Source organism: Urocitellus parryii, chromosome 7 (genome assembly GCF_045843805.1).
Source record: "Urocitellus parryii isolate mUroPar1 chromosome 7, mUroPar1.hap1, whole genome shotgun sequence".
Taxonomy (NCBI): domain Eukaryota; kingdom Metazoa; phylum Chordata; class Mammalia; order Rodentia; family Sciuridae; genus Urocitellus; species Urocitellus parryii.
In genome coordinates, this window is record NC_135537.1 from 168,936,115 (window position 1) to 168,952,899 (window position 16,785).

General features: G+C 37.5%; 1 protein-coding gene across 1 annotated transcript in view; it reads left to right on the forward strand.

Moving 5' to 3' along the window:
- Tanc2 (tetratricopeptide repeat, ankyrin repeat and coiled-coil containing 2) overlaps positions 1 to 16,785 on the forward strand; it is a 412,218-nt gene that overhangs the window by 373,742 nt on the left and 21,691 nt on the right. The window contains exons 16-18 of the mRNA XM_077800862.1: positions 3,432 to 3,554; positions 4,087 to 4,323; positions 7,047 to 7,232. Coding sequence (XP_077656988.1) covers positions 3,432 to 3,554; positions 4,087 to 4,323; positions 7,047 to 7,232 — 546 coding nt within the window. The remainder of the gene's footprint in view (positions 1 to 3,431; positions 3,555 to 4,086; positions 4,324 to 7,046; positions 7,233 to 16,785) is intronic.

A 16,785-nucleotide genomic window follows, 5' to 3' on the forward strand; every position in this document is an offset into this window, starting at 1 on the left:
AAGTTGAAAATCACTAATCTGTATAATTCATTTAAAGATGACTGTACAGTGAGCATGGTAGTTAAAATAGATTTGGCTTTGAAACCAGACTAGATTCTACTTTTCCTACTTCCAGACTGTAGGACTTCAAGCAAGTTTTTTTGTTTTGTTTTGTTTTTGTTTTTTATTACGGTACTGGGGATTTAACTCAGGGGCACTCTATCATTAAGCTACATCCCCATCCCTTTAGTTTGCAACAGGGTCTCACTGAATTGCCAAGTTACATTCCTCCTGCCTCAACCTTGGGAGTAAACAAGATTACATGTGTGCACCACTGCACCTGGCCTAGCAAGTTATTTAACCATTTAGAGACAGGATCTCACTGAGTTGCTTAGCCCCTTGATAATTGCTGAGGCTGGCTTTAAACTCAATATCCTCCAGCCTCAGTCTCCCGAGCCACTGAGTTCACAGGAGTGCACCATGGTGCCCTACCTGTGTATTTTTTTTAATTAGTCTTTAAAATGAAAATCACACAGAAAACAGGCAATTTATATTCAAGAAAACTAAATCCAAACTTATAGTTGCTGAATAGGCGGGTAAGCTCCTACATCTTTCAGAGAAGCAAAATACATTTTCTGAACCCCCTCTGATATCAGAGAATTGCCACATAACTTTAATAAACACTGATCCAGCATTTCTCTTGTATAAAATAATACTCTTAATAACTCAATGGATTAAGTGAAAATATTAATGAATCTCACTTAATATTCGAGGAGAAATTGACTACTACAGATTATAGGCACAATACTACTTTTACTACTTTAAATTTCACAATTGGAAAAGAAACATAATGCTGAGCTGGGTTTGTGGCTCAGCGGGAGAGCACTTGCCTAGCATGTGTGAGGTTCAGGGTTAGATTCTCAGCACTGCATGTAAATAAATAAATAAGAGTCCATCAGCAACTAATAAAAATATTTTTTTAAAAAAAGAAACATAATGCTTACTTTAAAATAATAGGAATAAAGCCATAGGAGCAGATGAGACTATTTTTAGCCTGGCACAGTGGTGCGCGACTCAACCACTTGGAAGCCTGAGGAAGAAGGATCCCAAGTTCAAGACCAGCCTCAGCAACTTAATAAAACCCTGACTGTGGCTGGAGTTGTGGCTCAGCAGGAGAGCGCTCGCCTAGCATGTGTGAGGCACTGGGTTCAATCCTCAGCACCACAATAAAAAAATAAAAATAAACAAAGATATTGTGTCTATCTATAACTAAAAAATAAATATTAATAAAAAAGACCCTGTCTCAAAATAAAAAATGGCTGAGGATGTAGCTTAGTGGTAAAGCTCCCAGGGTTCAATCCCCAGTATCAAAAAAAGAATGAAAGGGAAAAAAAGGACAGTTTTGGAAAAGAGGACCAAAGAAAGTGAATGGCTGGTAGTTAAAGGTAAAGGGGAAAGCTAGCAATTAGCTGTTTTGTCTATTCTAGTTTTCTAGTTGCTTTTTTTCTGACTGAGATTTCAGATTTTTTAATGTTGGTGTAATAGAAGGAACATGAACTTTTTTTATCTTTATTTATTTTTATGTGGTGCTGAGGATCAAACCCAGGGTCTCAAATGTGCTAGGGGAGCGCTCTAATGTTGAGCCACAACCCCAGCCCCAAGGAACATGAACTTTAAAATTAAAAAAAAAAAAAAAAAACTTGGATTCTAATTCCAGCCTCTGTAGTTATGTGACACTGGACAAATTACTTAACCTTTTCTAAGTTCTTGAAAATGAAAATACTGATAAATTCTACCTAATAGGACTGTTGTGGAGATTAGATTAAATTAAAGAAGCTAATGTATGAAAAAATCCTAGCACAACACTTGACATATAATAGATATCTGAATATATTCCCTTTCTTTTTTTTTTCCCCTCCACCATAATCTATAAGGCATGTTTTCCACTGTTAAGTTTCCACTCTTGCCCTGGGCATGGTAGCGCATTCCTGTAATCCCAGGGGCTCTGGAGGCTGAGGCAGGAGGATTGAGAGTTCAAAGCCAGCCTCAGCAATTTAGCAAGGTGCTAATAAATTTAGTAAGACCCTGTCTTTAAATAAAATATAAAATAGGGATGGGGATGTGGCTCAGTGGTTAAGCAACCCTGGGTTGAATTCCCGGAACAAAAAACAAAAAGTTTCTACTACTGGAATATAGATATTACTTTCTTTCTGCTGATTTTTTATCTAATTTGTTAATATAGTTTATTGTTCTTCAGAAGGCCTTGGTGAGAACCACACATACTCTAAATTAGGAGACGGAGGCCCAAATGGGGAATCAGAGCTAAATTTCCTGGTTTTCTGGGATCTACAGTGGAGGTGAACCCTCAAACCCAATTTAACTGGACTCCAACCCTGACTTAGTAGCATTTGAAATTCTTACAAAAAGAACTATAAATATTTGATCTCATGTCAAAATAAATAATCATAATGTCTTAGCCATAGGTTTGCTTCAGTTTTTTGTGTTTGTATATGAACTAATTGACCAAATAAGAGATTTAGTAATTGAGTCCCTATTATTAGCACAAATTAAAAGAGATTATGGAGTAATAATGAACAATCAAAAGCTGCTGTCATCCACCCTTATTCATTTCAGTGCACCCAGTACCTAGATGGCTAGATGGACACTCCTTATTTTTTGATCCTGAGGATTGAAGCCAGGCACACTTTACCCACTGAGCTATATATCTTCATCCCATTTTAATTTTTGTTTTAAGACTGAATCTCACTAAGTTGCTTAGGGTCTTGCTAAGTTTCTGGCCTCAAACTTGTGATCCTTCTGTCTCAAAGTTCTGTAATCCCGAGTTGCTGGGATTACAGGCATGTGCCACCATACCCCACTCTATGTAACATTACTGAAATTATCTCCATTGAATTATCTGCATCTGACCTGTAGTCAAGAGTCATAAAGTATGCAGAAATGAGATTTGGGGGGCCACACCTGGACATGGTATATTACTTCTACCCCAATTTTATTAATCAGAATTCAGTCACATGACCCACTAACTTTAAAGGAGCCTGAGAAATAGTTTTCTCAAATTCCCAGAATGAAATGAAAATCAGTAATCACAGTGTGTTATCTCTGCCACATTGTAATTTTAGTAATTTGAATTTAAGGGACTCATTCATGAAGGCTGATCAAAAAGATATGGAAAAACAAATTACATCAGATAGAGTAGAAAAGAAAGATGTTAAATAGATTTGTTAACTGCCCAGATAAAGACAATTTAAGTTCCCTTATTCCTATAAGAGTAGTTTTTGTCCCTATCAGCAGATGGGCTTTCTTGGGCTTGAATATTGTTAAGGTGAGACTCTGCTCTTATTTATTAATACCACAAATCTAGAGACCACTAACAACTGATGATACTTTTTAGCTTGGCTAGTAATTGAGTTGTCTCTGTATTTCTTTTTCAGGGTTTGAGTAAAAAAGTTGGAGTATCATCTTCCATCCTCCAAGGTCTCTGGATCTCTTATAGCACAGAAGGTCTTTCCATGGCATTGGCATCTCTACGAAATCTCTACACTCCAAATATAAAAGTAAATGCAAAATTTTTTTTAAAAAAATTACAAATACTTTAAAGAATTAACTGTGAAAAAATGTCAGAAGAACATTAAGTAGCTGTTTTGATGAACTCTGACTTGCCTTAGACTGTCTCCTGTCAATCTCTTACTAATAATTTATTTTAAGTTGTTTACACTTCGTTATCTCACTCGAAGATAAACCCTACTGTCCATCTACCTCTATAAAGCTGTTTTCAGCATATGGGATCAGGTCCTGCTGGTTCTAGAGACTAAATTGATCTAGGGTATCTTGTTTTGGGAGGAGTTTTTCTGGTGAGAAGTTCACTTAGTAGAGCTGATGTTCAGCCCTATAGTATGGGTGGCATTTGCTCTAGTTAATGAGCAAAAAGAGAAAACTTTATGTTCCTTTCAACAGCAAGGTATTAAAAAGGGAACAAATGACAAATATAAAAATTACTAAATGCTGCTAGACATTTTGGAATATAGCTGATATCTGATTATTATTTCTATTATCTGATTATTATTTCATTTATTTATTTATTTTTAGGTCAGCCGACTGCTGATTTTGGGAGGTGCCAATATTAATTACCGGACAGAGGTTTTAAATAATGCTCCAATTCTATGTGTTCAGTCTCATCTTGGTTACACAGAAATGGTGGCCTTGCTTTTGGAATTTGGGGCCAATGTAGATGCCTCTTCTGAAAGTGGCCTGACTCCTTTGGGATATGCCGCAGCAGCAGGGTTCCTGAGCATCGTGGTGCTACTCTGCAAGAAACGGGCCAAGGTAATTGACTGCCTGCCTCTGCTACTTTTCCTTTTTTTCCCTTTTTCTTTCTTCCAGATACAGAGTCTTCCTTAACTCCTATGGTTTATCAAACTGTGACTGGAAGCAGATCAAGGGAGGGTGCCTCAGCTTATACCCAGTGTTTGCCCACTTGCCCCCGCCAGTCCACACCACAGCTGGACACAGTTATAAAATCCTTGAGAGGCACTTAGGAAACTACACTTATCAGCAACAAAAAGCATCCCTGGAAATTCTCTACTGAGCTCAGAAAAATCTCTTTTCTTAACAGGAAAGGAAAGAGAAGGGAGCAAGGAGGAGACTGTAGCATGAGGTCTGAAATGAATGGCACTACAGACTCTTTTATATGTAGAAAAGAAATGTTAACCAATGGAGATGAGAAGACCAGATTCCCCTCATCCTGTCCTTGAAGACCACCATCCTAGAGATATTCTGGGGAAAAGATGATTCCCCCTGTTTATACTCTGACCAAGTATACCTCAAAGCGTTTGTTAGTATATTTCAGTTCTCAGAAACATTAACAAAACCTTTTCTTTATCTCCAGAATCACTGATATAAAAGAACTCAATTTCAAAGTATCGATTAAAAGAAAAATTCTGGCCTCACAAATGTTGGCCTCTGGGGAAAATTGTGATCTCATGGTATTTTGATTTAGTCCTGAAAACAGGACTGGTTTCACAGTAGACATATAAGTAATATATCTCATTCTGAGGTATCTAGTGCTCTTACCTGCTGCAGTCTGGCTGGGCACAATTCAGGAGCCACTTGTCAAAAGAAACTAACTTTATTTTTAGAACCACACACGCCAAACAAAACAGCTCCTCAGGAAAAACCCTCAGAGTCCAACTGCCACCACCAGCTTCCCAAAAGCCTCTCTCAAAACCACAAGCCTCCCCACCTCCCACAATCCTCCTGCTCTTAAGGCTGATTGGCTGGGTCGTGTGGGCGGAGCCAAAAAAGTCCCCCAGTGAGCAGCTCAGTGGTCTGAAAGGGCAGGGAAACAGCCCAATGAGCATCACCGCAGAGGAGCCAATCAGCTAGATGTTGCTGGGGCGCTGGGAGCCAATCATCAGCTGGCAGTCTGAAAGTTTGCTGGCAGCTGGAAGTTTGCTGGGGCCCCTTTGGCTGTGGCTCTCAACATTTACCAGGGAAGAAAGTAGGACTCCTGAGACTCCTTTGGGAGTGAAATCTCAGAGCCTTAGATGTTTACTGTGGCACAGTTATTGTCCACCTTTAATAATGTTGCATTTCTTTGAATGGACATCTCTAGAAAGAGAATGATAACTGGTCCTTGTATTACTTTTGCCGTAAATTCAGATCTCTGCTGGTACTGGATCTTTCCTGCTGCTCATCCCTTATACTACCAAGCCAGTATTTTTAGTTATTTTTCATTGTTTCCCCAGAGCAGAAACGTAAATTAAAACTTTTAATTCTGAATCTGTTCCTAATCGGGAATTAATTTTTCTTTCCTCTGAAATTTTATTATACTTTCATTTTCCTTAAGGCATTTATTATAAACTCCTTTGTTGGACAGGCTTTTGTCACATTGGTCACATCTCCCCATACCTCATTTCAAAGTTCTTGAGAGCAGAATCTACATATTCCTGTCTTATCGTGTTTTTATCCCATGTGGTGCCCTGCACATACTAGGCATTCAATAAACATTTGTCATGTGGATTGCTGGTTGGAACCAGTTACTGGGAGAACCAGAAACAGAACTTAAGTTTCAAGTGCTTTAACTACCATATACAGATAACAGTGTTTCTGCTAGAAAAGGCCATTTCATTCATTGAAACTTGTGACTCAGGGCCTTCTGATGGATTATCTTTTTTGGGGGGGGAGTCGGGGGGAATGATACCGGAAATTGAACAGAAGGGCACTCAACCACTGAGCCATATCCTCAGCCCTATTTTGTATTTTATTTAGAGACAGGGTCTCACTGAGTTGCTTAGCACCTCTCATTTGCTGAGGCTGGCTTTGAACTCGTGATCATCCTGCCTCAGCCTTCCACGCCACTAGAATTACAGGCATTTACTACCAAACCCGGCTGGTGGATTGATCTCAAGCAGCCTCTTCTTTCAATCTAAACTTGGAAAGCAACACTAAAATTAGAAATACTCCTGTTAGAGCTTAGTCTAGCTCCAAGTGCCTCTAGCCAGGTCTTTGAGATTCTACCCTCCTTCTGGAAGAACGGAGGCACTTGACTATTTAATCTTTGCCAAAGATTGGTGGTCAAATGAGTAATTCATGATATGATATATTTTGCTTCTTTGGAACACCAAAAAGTTAGAGCTCCAAAATGTTTTTTTCTTTTTCATGATTTTAAAGACAGTGTTTTGTGCCAACAGAGCTACAAGTCTTTCAAATCTTTGTCTGAGGGAAACTACTTGAGGACAAAGGGGAATGTACCTCAGGAAAACAAAGTGTGAGCTGAGCATTTTGTTTATTTTTCTTTTAATGTTAAAACAAAAAATTGACCTGGTTTTTGAAGAAAAGTTCTCCCCCAGAGGCACATCAGGCAGAGTTGTAGTTTGGTACTATTCTAGCCTGAAGAGAAAGTATTTTCTAAATTTGCTCAGAGATTAGTTCAAAGATTGGAAAGAATGAATCTTAGTAGTCTAGACATGTGCAATGGACTGGTGTCTAGATTAGGAGTACAGCCACAGGTCTTGGTTCACACATATTTTTCTGTTCTCTCCCTTTAGGTGGATCACTTGGATAAGAATGGACAGTGTGCTTTGGTTCATGCTGCACTCAGAGGCCATCTGGAGGTTGTTAAGTTTTTGATTCAGTGTGACTGGACAATGGCCGGCCAGCAGCAAGGAGTGTTTAAAAAGAGCCATGCCATCCAGCAGGCCCTCATTGCTGCAGCCAGCATGGGTTACACTGAGGTAAGAAGAATGTGATAGGGTTCTTTTTTTTTTTTTCAAGCATTCAAGAACCTGTGAGATTGCATATTATAAAACTGCCAGCCAAATTAACTTGAATTTTTGGTCACTACTCTAAGGAATAAAGAGGTGAAACTCCATGAGGCATTTGACTACTTAAATGCCAAGGCACCTAGAATTACGGACAAAAAGTTGGAAAAGACTTTGGAAATTATCTAATCCAATCTCTCCCCCATATTTCCACCCCTTTTAACAGACAATGACAGAACCACAGAAGGATTAATTACTGACCTGTAATTACATAGTTAGAACGTGGAATGGGAAGAACACAACATGTAAAATATCAGAAAGATCAGGTTTTTGTCCCAGTTTTGCTGCCCATTAGATCTAGACCTTGGGCAATTTACTTGATCTCTTAGAACCTCAGTTCCCCATCCATGAAGTGAAATTACTCTTTCTTACAAAGTTGTTTATTACAGAGGATTCCTGGTAAACAATTAAACACCATACAAATAGTATTTTTGCTAATTTATTTACTAATGATAGTAATAATATTAATAGTGACAAATATGCAGAAATGGTCATATACTATTATTTGTTTAACAACTGATGCTGAGGAGGGGAGAAGGGTGCAGCAGGTGAGAGAGAGAGAGAGAGTATGCACATACATGAGTTTATTATAAATTTTACTGGCATGGAATCAAAGCAGTGGATGTAGAGCTTCTCAGAGAGGTAGGTGAAATAAGGATTTCACTAAAATTTAATATTGGACACTCAAAGTGGCTTAGGGGCTCAGAAATTTGGGCACAATAACCAAAAAAAAAAAAATGTGCATCACAGCTGACCCCATAGGTGCTGCCAGGGTGCATTCACCACAGAGAGAGGGGAAACACAATTTTGGTACAGAGAAAGCTGAGATCAAAAATATTGCATAATCTTAGCTGAACCAGAGGCTGCACTGTATGCTGGTACTTGAAAAAGGCCCTCTGTGTCTCAGCTGGCCCCAGAAAAATGAGGTGGGAGCCATCTTGGAACAAATGCACCACCTTGGCAACTACAAGACCTGGGAGATCAGCAGGGGAAAAAACATAAAAACAGCCACAATATCCTGGCAGGAGCCTATCCGTAACCTAGCCTGAGCCTGACAGAACATGAGTGAAACAGGTGCTGAGTAGACTATACCCAGGGGGTTTCAAGTTGGATGGGCAAAGGAGAGCCCAACTTGCTTCTCCTTTGTGTTGGGGAGCTCACATAACCAGCTGAACAGGTTGGAGTAAATATTCTCAGGGACTAAGCCCAGGAAGACTGTGCTCCAGGGCAACAGTAAGTGGAGGATCAGACCCCCTGCCCCACAATTGGATTTCTTGGGAGGCTCCTGAGAACCAGACCCACACCAGAAATTGGCTACTGTCAAACCCTGGGGGTAGGTCAGTCTAGTTTCTCTAAAGAAGGTACCACCCAACAAAGGCCCTGAAGTCTGTGTAGACCTCAGAACCATTTGCTGACACTTCCCTCACAGAGCTGCAGAAGCTAAACCCTGAGAATGCACTCAACTGGTCCAAATGGACAAAACACCAACTGACAGAACATCTTAATCCATTTCACCCCATACTTGTAAGAAGGGAAACTCAGTCTTCTATCAAACAGCTTCAGTCTTAGGTCACTCCATTTGGCAGCTCCGAGAGTGTTTTAGTCAGCTTTTTCACATCTCTGACTAAAAGACCTGATCACAACAATTTTAGAGGAGTAAAAGTTTATTTGGGGGCTCATGGTTTCAGAGGTCTCAGTCCATGGATAAGTGGCTTCATTCCTCAGCGCCCAAGGTGAGGCAGGACATCATGGCAGAAGAATGCAGCAGAGGAAAGCAGCTTACATGATGATCAGAAAGCAGAGAAGAGATCTCTGCTTGCCAGATACAAATATATACCCTAAAATCACACCCCCAATGCCCACCTCCTCCAGCCACACCCTACCTACCTTCATTTACCACTCAGTCCCATAGGTGATTAGTTCACTGATTGGTTAAGGCTCTTGTAACTCCATCATTTCTTCTCTGAACTTTCTTGCATTGTTTCACAAGTGAACTTTTGGGGAACACCCCATCCAAACCATAACAGAGAGCAACATACAAACAGAAAGGGGTTAACATCTTCCATCCCCTGCTCTCTCTAGAAGATTTCGAAAGAAAGACTATTGGACATAGACAGTAACTCTCTAATCTGGTCAACTATTTTGACCACTTCAGTGGAGAAGCTTCCTTCATTCTTCACTAAGATTTGGGATTTTTTTTAATTTTTTAATTTTTTTTATTCTTTGTGGAGGGGGGAGTATGTGTACATGTATATGAATTCTAACTGTGCTGATTAACTCAGGGACATACATAAATACACTTATAAGTTCTCTTTCTCTCATGTTTAGCATTTTTAATGCAATGGTTTTTTCCTAGCAGTGTCTTCTGAGGTTCAGGTTTTTGATTATATATTTTGGTTTGGCTTTGCATTATATTCATGTGTTTGCTTTGTTTCTCTTTCTCTCTTTTGCCAACCACCAAATTCTGTTCTCTCTCCCAATACCTTCCTTCTGTTTTTCCCCTCCTTTTGTATAAACATCACCTGCTACGCCTCTTCTTCATTCTCTCTGTTCACTTTTTTAAATTATAAAATCTTTTCTAACTTCCTAACACATTTCCTTTTCTCCTAATTTGCTGTATTTTTACTGTCTTTCAGAATTGATTGGTTTATATGACTCCTATCCCATCATTACTGCTAATACAGTTATTACTGCTGTGGATGATATAATTGTACCTGCTGTTTGCTTTAAAGCCAGATCTAGTTCATGGTTATTGTTTTTATTGTTGACAGTTGCTGAACCTTTTTCTATTTATTGGTTAATTTCTGTTGAAGACATAGGAACTGCATATTTACTTTAACACTGTGTGTTGTTTGTTGTTTGCAACAGTTGTTACTATTGTTTATTTTGCCCCATTCTGTGAGGTGCTGAGAACCCTTAGGGATGCTAAAAGTTCACAGGTTAGATACTTTACTGCTGAATTGCAAGTTCCTGACATTACTCCAACTCAAAAATTGAGTAGACAAAAGCCCCAAACCAACAACAAAGATCCAAGGAGGAACAATCAGAGAGGGAACTCAGTTCCCACCTTTTAGCATCTCCGCATACATCAAAAACAGAGAGAAGTCCCAAGAACAAATAAGATAGTTACATACAAAAGGACACATACATACAAAAAAAGAAGTAAGGGAATCCACCTCAATTGATGCACAAGTCCAAGACCTCTGAAAACACAAGAGAACAGGAGAAAAAAATCTTCCCCCAAAATTCACAATCCCCCAACAAAGAATCCTACTGATAGCAAAGTGGATGAAAGCCCAGAGAAAGATTATAAAAAACTGATTAATAAAAAATGTTCAGGGTTGGGGATGTGGCTCAAGCGGTAGCGCGCTCGCCTGGCATGCGTGCGACCCGGGTTCGATCCTCAGCACCACATACAAACAAAGATGTTGTGTCTGCCAATAACTAAAAAATAAATATTAAAAAAATTTAAAAAAAAAAAATGTTCAGTGAACTAGGGGCTGGGGATGTGGCTCAAGCGGTAGCGCGCTTGCCTGGCATGCGTGCGGCCCGGGTTCGATCCTCAGCACCACATACCAACAAAGATGTTGTGTCCACCGAGAACTAACAAATAAATATTAAAAATTAAAAAAAAAAATGTTCAGTGAACTAAAAGATCTAAGGAAGGAATTAAGAGAGCAGTTACAGGAGATGAAAGACCACTTTAATGAAGAAATAGAAATAGTGAAAAGAAATCAAGCAGAACTCCTAGAAATGAAAGAGACAGCCAATCAAATTAAAAAACTCACTTGACAGCATCACTAACATATTAAATTATGTAGAAAATAGAATCTCAGCCCTTGAAGACTGAACTTCATGCAGGCTATCATGAGTACACAGAAAAGCAATAAAGGGAAAAAATTATAGAATGTGACCAGAATATACAATAACTCTGGGACAACTTTAAAAGACCAAACCCGAGAATCAAGGAATAGACAAGAACATGGAGATATTAAAGGCGTAAAGAAATTTCCAATGAAGTGGTTAAACTTTTCTCATATCAGAAACAAGATAAACATACACATACATGAGTCTTACAGGATCCCAAATAGACCTAGTCAAATAAGAAGCTCGCCAAGACATATCATAATCAAAATTGCTAACATAGAAAATAAGGAAAGAATATTAAAGGCTATAAGAGAGAAACATCTGGTCACACTTAGAAGCAAACCAATAAGGCTATGTCTGATTTATCAGCTCCGACACTAAAAACAAGGAGGGCCTGGAATGAGATATTCCAAGCCCTAAGAGAAGACAGCTCCCAGCCAAGGTTACTATACCCAGCAAAGCTCATTTTCAAATTTGAGGGGGAAATAAAAACTTTCCACAAGAATAAACTAAAAGAATTTATGAGCATCAGTCCAGCACTAAAAAAAAATACTCAAAGATAAACTGCACACAAAAGAACTAAAAAACAATTCCCAAAGCTCCCCAACAGAGGAAGTTCAATAGAAGAATAATCCACTAAATGAGAATCAAGACAAGATAATATATAGCAAAAAAAAAATAGCAGGAAACCACAAACACATATCCATACTAATGCTGAATGTTAATAATATCAAGTCACCAATTAAGACACAGATTGGCAGAATAGATCAAAAACAAGATTCAACAATGTACTGTTACAAGAGTTTCATAGGCAAATATATCCACAGGCTAAAGGTAAAAGGATGACCAAAAATATTCCACATCTATGGTCAAAAAAAAGCAGGAGTAGCTATTCTCAGACAAAGCAGATTTCAAGCAAAAATTAACCAGAAGAGACAAAGAAGGCCACTACACCGTAGTAAAAGGAACAGTCAAAAAAGAAGATATAACAATAGTAAAAATTTATGCCCCCAATGTCAGTGCACCCAATTTCATGGAAAAATACTCCATGACATTAAGTCTCACATACCCCAACACCATAATATTGGGTAATTTAAATATACACTTCTCACCTATAGATAGGTCATCAAAATAAAATCAATAAAGATATCTCCAACCTAAACACTATGAATCAAATGGACCTAATGGACATATACAGAATGTTCCACCCTAAAACAGCTGAATTTACCTTCTCAGCTACATGGAACTTTTTCCAAAACAGATCATATTCTAGGCCACAAAGCAATATATATATATATATATATATATATATATATATTTTTTTTTTCCCATCAGAGCGTAATAGAATGAAGCTAGAAATCAACAGTAAGAAAAATAATAGAATCCATATTAAACACATGGAGATTGAACAATACTCTTTTTAATGAAGAATGGATCAAAGATGAAATAAAAGTAAAGGGCTGGGGCTGGGGCTCAGTGGTAGAGTGCTCACCTAGCATGTGTGAGGCCCTGGGTTCGATCCTCAGCACCACAGAAAAATAAATAAAAAATAAAGGCATTGTGTCCAACTACATCTAAAATTTTAAAAAAGAAGAAGAAGAAAGAAAAGTAGAAATCAAGAAATTCTTAGAAATTAATGAGAACAGAGATACAACATATCAAAATCTCTGGGACAGTATGAAAGCAGTTCTAAGAGGAAAATTTACAATAACTGTGTAACTACATTAAAAAACTAGAGAATCCCAAATAAATAAGCTTATGCTCGACTTTAAGGCCTTAAAAAAAGAACAAAATAATCCCAAATTCAGTAGAATCAAAAAAGAATTAAGATCAGAACCAAAATCAAAGAAAGTGAGAATTAGAAAACAATACACAGGATCAATGTAATGAGTAGTTGGTTCTTTGAAAAGATAAGATTGACAAATCCTTAGCCAAACTAACCAAAAGAACGAGTAAGAAGAGAAATCAATAAGATCAGAGGTGAAAAAGGAGATATCATCCCAGACCCTCTGAAATTCAGAGAATTACCAGAACTTATTTTGAAAATTTATACTCCGATAAACTGGAAAATCTGAAAGACATGGCCAGATTTCTTGACACATATGACCTGCCCAAACTGAATCAGGAAGATATTTTTTAAAAAACTAAACAAACTAATATCAAATAATGATATCAAAACCACAATTAAAAACTTTCCAAAAAAAAAAGAAAAGCCCAGGACTTGATGGATTCTTACCTGAGTTCTACCAAATTTTTACAGAAGAACAAACACCAGTCTTTCTCAAATTATTCCATGAAATTGAAAGAAAGGAAACACTCCCAAATACATTTTATGAAGCCAGTATAACCCTGATACCAAAACCAAAAATGCATCAAGGAAAGAAAACTACAGACCAAAATCCCTGATGAGTATAGATGCAATAATTCAATTATATGCAATATAATCAAATGGGTTTCGTTCCAGGGGTGCAAGGTTGGTGCAACATACACAAATCAATGTATATAATTCATCTTTTAAACAGAATTAAGGGCAAAAATCACATGATCATCTCAATAGATGCAGAAAAGGCCTTGATAAAACCCAACATTCATTCATATTTAAAAATACTGGAGAAGCTAGGGATCAAAGGGACTCCTATCAACATCATAAAGGCCATATGACAAATCCCAAAGCCAGCATCATATGGATGGAGAAAAACTAAAAGCATTTTCTCTAAAATCAGGAACAAGAAAAGGTGACAAGGCTATCCACTCTTACCATTCCTATCCAATGTAGTCCTTGGAGTGTTAGCTAAAGTAATCAGGCAAGAAAAGGAAATTAAAGGGTTACAAATAGAAAAAGAAGTAGTCAGACTATCTCTGTTTGCCAATGACATGATCCTATATCTAGAAGACCAAAAAACTCTAGCAGAAGATTTCTAGAGCTTATAAATGAGTTCAGCAAAGCAGCAGGATATAAGATCAACACACATAAATAAAAAATTTTACTATATTCCCAACAGTAATTCAGCCAAGAAAGAAATCAGGTAAACCATCTCATTCACAGTAACCACAAAAATAAATAAATAAGTAAATACTTGGGAATTAATCTAACCAAAGAGGTAGAAGAAGGAAAATTATAAAACACTGAAGAAAGAAATTGAAGAAGACCTTAAAAATAGAATGACATCTCCTATTCTTGGATAGACAGAATCAATATTGTTAAAATGACCATACTACCAAAAGCAGTACACAGATTCAATGAAATCCCCATCAAAATACCAATGACATTCTTCACAGAATTAAAAAATATATATATATTCTTAGGGGTTGGAGTTGTGGTTCAGCAGTAGAGTGCTCGCCTAGCACGTGTGAGGCCCTGGGTTCAATCCTCAGTAACACGTAAAAATAAGTAAAATAAAGGTATTGTGTCCAACCACAACTAAAAAATAAATATTTAAAAATTCTTAAATTCATTTGGAAGAATAAGATCGAAAATTATCATAGTACAGCAATAAAGCCACATCAATGTTTATAACTGCATGACTCACAATAGCTATAGAACCAACCCAGATGCTTATCAATAGATGAATGGATTAAGAAATTGTGTGAGATATATATATACACACACATATTAAGAAATTGTGATATATGTATATATATATATATATATGCACATATTAAATTAAATCAGCCAAACTCATAACTCAAAGGTTGAATATTTTCTCTCGTATGCGGAAGCTAGAGTAAAATAAAGGAAAGCAGGGAGGAGGGATACGCTAACATAAAGAACCAATCAAATATAAATGAGTAGAAAGCAAAAGGAAGTCTAGTAGAGTACAGGAAGGAGAATGGGAGAGAGGAAGGAGGATGGGAGGAAAAGGGAGGGATCATGAACTGAAATAGAATTCCATGCATGTATGAGTTTGTTGGGATGAACCCAGCTACTATGTATAGCTGTAAAGCTCTAATAAAAGAAATGCAAAATGGGCTGGGGATGTGGCTCAAGCGGTAGCGCGCTCGCCTGGCATGCGTGCGGCCCGGGTTCGATCCTCAGCACCACATACCAACAAAGATGTTGTCTCCACCGAGAACTAACAAATAAATATTAAAAAAAAAAAAGAGAGAGAGAGAGAGAGACAGCCTAACCTCAAAAAAGAAATGCAAATTAAAACTACAATGAGATTTCATCTCACTCCAGTTAGAATGGCAATTATCAAGAATATATGCAATAATAAGTGTTGGTGAGGATGTGGAAAAAGAGATTCACTCATATATTTCTAGTGAGACTGCAAATTGGAGTAACCACTATGGAAAGCAGTATGGTCATTTCTCAGAAAACTTGGAATGGAACTACCATTTGACCCAGCTATCCCACTCCTCAGTTTATACTCAAAGGACTTAAAATCAGCATAGTACAGTGACGAAGCCACATCAATGTTTATAACAGCTCAATTCACAATAGCTAAGCAAAGGAACCAACCCCAGGTGCTCTTCAGCAGATGAATGGATAAAGAAAATATGGTACAAATACACAATGGAATATTACTCAGCCATAAAGAAGAATGAAATTATGGCATTTGCCAGTAAATGGATGGAACTGGAGACTATCATGCTAAGTGAAATAAACCAGTCCTAAAAAACCAAAGGCCAGATGTTCTCTCTGATATGCAGATACTGATTCACAGTAGGTAGCAAGAGGCTGGGGAATGGAAGCACACCAGATTGGACAGATGGGAATGAGGGGAGTGAAGAGGGATGGTTACAGAAAAGACAGTAAAATGAACCAAACATAAATTTCCTATGATCATATATGAATACATGACCAGTGTAACTCCACATCATGTAAACCACAAGAATGAGAAGTTATACTCCATGTATGTATGTGTCAAAATACATCCTACTGTCATATATAACTAAAAAGAACAAGAAAATGCCAAAGGCATACTTTATGATTAAAAAAAAGCTCTAATAAATAGTAAATATTACTGATCTAAATGTGTCACATACTTTTTACAAATACTTATGATATACTCAGTACTCCTAATTGAATGCTTTTTGTTGATTTTTTTTTGCCAAATTTGCATCTGCAGCTATCCAGTATTTGCAACCTAATCATGATTTGACAAATGGAGATGCATCTCAATTTGTTAACTCTTTTACCAATAACTTTACTGTCATTAAATCTGATATGGGATCTATTGTTAAAGTACTCCTCTTCATATAAATTATATTGCTTAAACTGAAACTTCTTTCAGCTTTAACTCTAACTCAAACACTAATTTGTAACATTTGCCAATTTCCAGCATGTAAATATTCCCACCATGGCCAATTTCAAGTTACCAATGTGATACTGCTGAATACAAAGGTGGAAAGAGGTGCACAGTAAATATAAATAACCTCAAGAGGATAGATAATAATAAGATGTAATTCAATAGGAAGTTATGAGAATCGAGGGGTTTTTTTGTTTGGTTTGGTTGGATGGTTGTTTATGCAATGCTGGAGATCAAACCCAGGGCCTCTCGCATGCTAAACAAGTGCTGTACCACTAAACTACAGCACTAGCTCCAGGTTTAAGTATACTTTGACCTTTGTTTTTAACATAATTTATTTAATTGTT